The sequence below is a fragment of the Euphorbia lathyris genome, chromosome 6 (genome assembly GCF_963576675.1).
Source record: "Euphorbia lathyris chromosome 6, ddEupLath1.1, whole genome shotgun sequence".
NCBI classification, from domain to species: Eukaryota; Viridiplantae; Streptophyta; class Magnoliopsida; order Malpighiales; family Euphorbiaceae; genus Euphorbia; species Euphorbia lathyris.
In genome coordinates, this window is record NC_088915.1 from 53,043,175 (window position 1) to 53,049,638 (window position 6,464).

Genomic DNA, 6,464 nt, shown 5'->3' on the forward strand with positions numbered 1-6,464 from the left:
GGGGATAGCCATGCTTCTTGTAGCAAGTATCTACAGTGTGGCCCCCAACATACCCGCAATGAGTACATACAGTGTTGCTCTTTGATTGATTGTTAAAAGATCTTCTTGGCTGTTTCTTGGATTGAAAAGTTCCCTTCTGTGCAAAAGCAACCAGTTCTTGCTGAGATGTCATTACAGGTAAGGCAATTTGCCTTTCATGTTGTAACACCATTGAGAAGACCTTGTTGGCAGCAGGGAGAGGATCCATAACCATGATATGAGTTTTAATAGTGGAAAAGATTCATTGAGACCTTTGAGAAAACAAATGGCAAGATCTGATTCCTGCTTCTCTTTAATTATATTAAGAGCGTTGCAAGCACACCCGTCACATACGCATGAGGCATAGGCCCTTAAATCCTTGTATTCTTCCCAGAGATTACACAAGAAAGTGTAATAATCAGTGATACTTTTATCCCCCTGCTCAACATTATAAATCTCACCCTGCAAATCAGCAATTCTAAAAACATCACCTTGAGAAAATTTCTCTTTGAGGGAGTCCCAAACGACCTTGGCCGATTCTTGACCTAAAATCCCCTGGACAATCGCAGGTGAGACAGAGTGAACAAACCAAGAAAGAATGAGATGATTGCATCTTCTCCACGCCGAAAAATTCGATTCGGTAGATTCAGGCCTGGTAATAGTTCCGTCAATGAAATCCACCTTATTTTTAGACATGAACGCCATTCTCATACTCCTGGACCAAGAATGGTAATTCTTTGCAGTTAACACCGGAGAAACGAGAGCTAATGTCGGATTCTCACTGGGGTGAACATAAAACGGACTGGTTTCATCAACCCTGCGAGCCATGGAAATCAAACGATGAAATTGATTTGATTCAGGAAGAAAAGAAATGCGGAAGCTAGTCAATCGATCGAAATCGATCGAGAAGAGAAAGAAAGAAAGAGGAGATCAAGAATGATCGCAAACGAGAAAGGAATCGATAACGACTTAAGAATGCTCTGATACCATCTTAACTAAATCAAAGGTAAAGTTACAGAAGAAGAAAGTGAAAGTAAGAATAATAGAAAAGTTAAATTAGACTACAACTATCAGGTGCTATTTATAGGAGAGCAATGGGTATTCTTCTCTTCCTCTTCTAGATCTTTAATCTCAACCGTATTTGTCTTTTGTTGACTTTTACCTTGGATCGTTGATTTAGTCTTACAAAGTTGAATGATATTTTTCTTATCTAGATATTGTATTTTGCTATTTCTACAAGTAGCTCAAACTACTTTAAGTCGCTATTTGTATTGAATATTTTTACAAAATTAAGAGCATACAAGCTTTGCTATTATTGAATTTTATCTTCTCATTCTCATGTGCTAGCTTTTCTTTTATGTTTTCTAATGAATATTGATTAGACAAAAATCTCTTTCACCGCATCTACTGCTCTGCATTATAACTTCAACAATGATACTATAAATTTCATCTAATTTTAAACAGTGTCACTAAAAAATAATATCTTCTGATATCATCAAAAACTATATATAGGTATTAGTATGTCAGAAAAAAATTCTATAATAAAAACGCAAAACCACGTAATATACCTATAAACTTTTAAGAAAAGCTCTGTAATTTAGCCGTAATTTGAAACTTTACAAATAGGAGCTTATGGTTTGTATAGTTTACAAACTCAGACATTTTGTCAAAAATTGGTATAAAAATTATTTACCTCAAAATGAAGCGATTTGAAACAATTAAAAATAATGACTTTACAAATTGTTTGCACCAAAAGTAAATTTTTCTTGATGCATATATTGGTGTATGCTTTTCATGGGATAAACTTTTTCTTTTTAGGAAACTTTTTCGTAAAAGAATTGTTTTGGAAACTTTTCATTTCAGGAAACTTTTTGTGTTTTCCTGATACATCGTTCACTTAGAATTTTTAAGAGTGAACCTCAATTTACCCTAGGGGAAACATCAACTCAGAGGAAACCAACTTCCTAATGTGTATCTCGAGGAAAACCAACTTCCTATAGTGTACTTACCTCGGGGGGAAGCCAACTTTCCATAGTGTACCTCAAGGGAAACAAACTTCCTATAGTGAACATCAGATGATACTTGAGGTAAACCTAGGAAATCACAATGTCATTTAATATTTCTAACATGTATTTTGTGAGCCAGTTAAAAAGCGGAAAAATTAGAAAGTGTCAGTATCAATCCATCGTGTAAGTTAAAGTGAAGCAGATACTTAATATGGTGGAGAACGTGGATTAGTGGAAACAATAGAAAGTTACTCCGAACATCTACAAAAGGAAAAAATCACGATGAAAAAAGACAACTCCCAACATTCATTAAAAAATTGGTATAGAAATAATTTACTGGAGCGATTTTGAACAATTAAACAGATCAATTTTAAAAATTAACTAAACTACAAATATTTTTTACCGAAAACTTGACTCGGCAGATTTTTGTACAATTTTAAATCACATAAATGATTTAACTTTTTATTTTTCCTTATATAAAATAAGAAATGTTGGAAATTAATTTAGCTTTAGATAGAGTTTGCTTTTGGTTGAAGAAAGGGGGTGGGGGGTATTTTGGTGATTAAAAAAAACATGAGGTTGGAAAGAGACAAGTACAATCTCAATACAGAGTGAAAAGTCATCCATGCAATCCTATGTAAGAAAATATTAATAAAATAAAATAAAAAAAGTTGATAAGATCCATTTAAAACCCAAGTGAGAGGTAAGACTCCAAGACACAATTAGCAAGAAAAGAAAAGAAAACTAAAACCTTTCTCCCCACCCCTCTTAAATATCCACACAAGCAAAGTAAAGAATTCCTCCCCTTCAATTCTCCTTCTATCTTATATCTCTCTTTCACTTTCCAAATATCCCCCATCTCCTCTCCTCCCCCTTCTTTCTCATTTTCAATCATGCCATTTTTCCCCATCATATCTATTTTTCTTCTACTTTCTCTATCTACGTCAGGTACTATTTCATTTTACGTATAATCACCCAATAAAATATTATTGGGACCAATTGATCTTAGACCATTTACGTGGTGACATCTTACACATGTCAGCATCTGAATAGTTCAAACTCTAATTTTATCGAGAACCAAATTTCACATTTTTATGATTATTTTGTTTTTTTATACGCACTCTCCTAATAAAAAAGAACACGTAATCATGTTACATGTCCGTATCTTATCAAGAAATTTTATTATGATCGATCCTAGACTATTCAGATGGTGACATGTTGTCAGAATAGTCCAAGATCAATTTTTGTTGCAAAGCATTTTTCACATTTTTGTGTATTTTGTTGCAGATTATGGTTTTCTACGAGGAGCGAAATCATTTGGAATAAATTACGGGCAAGTGGCGAACAATCTGCCACCGCCGGAAAAAGTTCTAGAGCTTCTAAACTCCCTAAAACTGACCAAAGCAAGAATCTACGACACAAATCCACAAATTCTATCAGCATTTGCAAACTCCAACGTTGAACTTATTGTCACAATAGAAAATGAAATGCTAGCCACTTTGTCCGATCCTCAACAAGCTCTCCTATGGGTAACCACCCATATCAAGCCATACTTTCCGGCGACTAGAATCACCGGAATCGCCGTAGGAAACGAGATATTCACCGACGATGATACAACACTAATAAATTACTTAGTTCCAGCCATAACCAACATTCATGGAGCATTAGCACAATATGGGATAGCTAATTACATAGAAATCTCAACCCCAAATTCTCTAGCTGTTCTTGGTCAATCTTTCCCCCCTTCAGCAGGTAGTTTTAAAGCCGAAGTTTCAGGTGTCATGACACAGTATTTGCAGTTCCTGACAAGCACAAAATCCCCATTTTGGATCAATGCATACCCTTATTTTGCTTATAAAGATGACCCCAAAAGCATACCCTTAGATTATGTGCTATTTAATCCCAATTCAGGCATGGTTGATCCCTACACTAGGTTACATTATGACAACATGTTGTATGCTCAAGTTGATGCAATTATCTTTGCCATGGCTAGATTGGGTTACAGTGGAATTGAAGTTAAGGTTTCGGAAACCGGCTGGCCTTCAAAAGGAGATGAAAATGAAGTTGGTGCAACACTTGAAAATGCAGCAATTTATAATAGGAATTTGTTGAGAAGGCAAATGGAGAATGAAGGAACACCTTTAAGGCCTAATTTGAGATTAGAAGTTTATTTATTTGCTTTATTTAATGAAGATATGAAGCCCGGACCGACTTCCGAGAGAAATTATGGTCTCTATCAACCCGATTGTACAATGGCGTACAATGTCGGATTATCCGCCTTTTCGACTACTTCATCCTCATCTTCATCTTCGTCTACGTCTACGTCTACGTCTTCTACATCATCAACATCATCAACACCATCATCTGCTTCAATTTCTCTAACTAATTCTGCTAATAAGGTAAAACCATAGGTTAATTATTTTTTATTTTCTTTTTTAAATATTGTTTCTAACCTTTGATTATATATATACATATGAGTATTCTTTTTCAGGTTAAATTTATTTTACATATAGAAAGAAAGTGTATATATATTGAAGGACCTTTTATAAGGGGAACAAAAAGTGTATATAATGAATATTTTGTATATACATTTGTTGTCTTTCAATATTAATAAAATTTCTTGGTTTGGATAAATATAATAAATACATGGTCTAATTACATTTTCTTTTAATGTTTTTTTTTCCTTAAACGGAACTTATTGTTGAACAGGCTTCAAACAAGGAATATCAAAGCTTGGTGTACTGGATGTTTGTGTATTTGCTGACCCTCCAAGTTTTAATGAGAAGACATTTTTAAGCATTTGGAGACCAAATGTAAATATAATTATTTATTGCATGCATCAAAATTAACATGATTTTTAAAATATTGACGATTGCTTCATCCATATAACGTTCTACCGAAATTTGTCAAACTTGAATCTCAATTCCACAGTTTCGATGAAGCACATTGGATCATTTGTTAGGACGGAAGAAACCCGATTTCGCTGTAATTCCTCAACGAGTTGTAGAAAATTTATTTCTAAGTTTAGTTATATATATTTTTTTCCTTGATTAAACATTGTAGGAAAATAATATGTTTATGTAAAATATGTGTTTGTGTATGTTGTGATGAAAGAAATATTAATAGAATAGCAAGAGTTAATTGTTATTGGTTGCAAAGAAAGGAAGGTCTCTTTACTTTTGGAGGTGGAATCCATATTCTGTGATATACTAAAGATTTCATAAGTAAACTTTGTTTTTCCTTTTTTCCCACTTTCTCTCTAAGCCCTCAATTTATATACTAAAGAATAATTATATGTAGAAGATAATGTGGGGCAAAGTGTAAAAGGGGAAGGCTTTGTTTGGTTCTTTTATGAAATGGGCGGCTGAGGTTATTCGTTTGGGGGAAATAATAGTGTCAGCAGTGGGGTCATTTTGGAATCCTTTTATTTTGGGGCAAAGGGGCTTTTTGGGGGAGAGAGGTGAGACAATGCAAGGTCAGCCTTAGTTCAACCTGATGAGGATGGTCTCACTATTTTATATCAACTAACATGGTGCACATGCACCCCAACATAACATGTATATAGGTGGAAAGTGAAAGACTAGGATAAGTCTTGACTTCTATATTCATGTATGAACATTACATGTATATATAATCCTAAATGAGTTGTGTACCAACAAGAATAGCAAATATAAATAAGCTAGGATTAGGTTACATAAAGGATATATTTCTATCTTTATTATATGTCTATCACTTTCATGTAAGTTAGAGCGCGAGCTACTTTCAACTTGAAACGTAATTCATGAAATTGAGCTTTCGATACATATCCCTCTAGTGTTGTGACAGAAACACCTTGGCCATAATACACAGTATATAAGTGGATACATAACTGCAAAAACCTAAGTAAAAATTTACACTGAAAGTACTATACTTGTTGAAGAGAGCATATTCCTCCGGTGATACTACCACAATGTTAGGGATCCAATCCGACCATAAAGTAATGAAGGATGGAACCTTTTATGGACGCTGAATAACGGGGGGTGGAGGAGGAAGTTTGGATGTAGCCTGGGAGTTCTTATTCTCAGCTTCGGTGTTCTGAGGCTTTGGACCAGAGCTTTTCTCTGAAACATCAGTTTTGTGTTTCTTTTCTGAAACAGATCCTTCAACTCTCTCCCTAGTTCTTTTCAAACCCATATAGGGTTCAATCGATTTCATAACTCTTTGAGTCATAACGTTTACAGGCGCGCTATAATACGCTTTGCCTACTCAGGTACACTTAGCACAAGCACATTCCTCGCCACAGTCACTTCCTCAATAGGCACCCACACCTTTTTTGGACAAGCCCTCGCATAGGGTGCAACTTTTGTCAAAAAAATGGTTTCACGAGAATCTTCAGGCAGAAAGGTGGCCAGAGGAAGAGGAATGGTATGCACCTCTTGAGACATTGAGGGTGCAATTTGA

General features: G+C 34.9%; 1 protein-coding gene across 1 annotated transcript; it reads left to right on the top strand.

The window, feature by feature from the left end:
- The first annotated feature begins 2,761 nt into the window (after positions 1-2,761).
- Positions 2,762-5,182, top strand: LOC136233024 (glucan endo-1,3-beta-glucosidase 14). Its single transcript, XM_066022555.1, has 3 exons — positions 2,762-2,972; positions 3,312-4,423; positions 4,734-5,182. The coding sequence occupies exons 1-3, from the start codon at positions 2,918-2,920 to the stop codon at positions 4,818-4,820; spliced, it is 1,254 nt and encodes a 417-aa protein (XP_065878627.1). The 5' UTR covers positions 2,762-2,917; the 3' UTR covers positions 4,821-5,182.
- The last annotated feature ends 1,282 nt before the right edge of the window (positions 5,183-6,464 follow it).

What these genes read in the sequence shown, in the direction of transcription:
- LOC136233024 (XM_066022555.1), top strand. Translation starts at nt 2,918, where the DNA reads ATGCCATTTTTCCCCATCATATCTATTTTTCTTCTACTTTCTCTATCT. An exon ending in ACTTTCTCTATCTACGTCAG is followed by an intron (nt 2,973 to 3,311) that starts GTACTATTTCAT and finishes ATTTTGTTGCAG; the next exon opens with ATTATGGTTTTCTACGAGGA. An exon ending in TAACTAATTCTGCTAATAAG is followed by an intron (nt 4,424 to 4,733) that starts GTAAAACCATAG and finishes ATTGTTGAACAG; the next exon opens with GCTTCAAACAAGGAATATCA.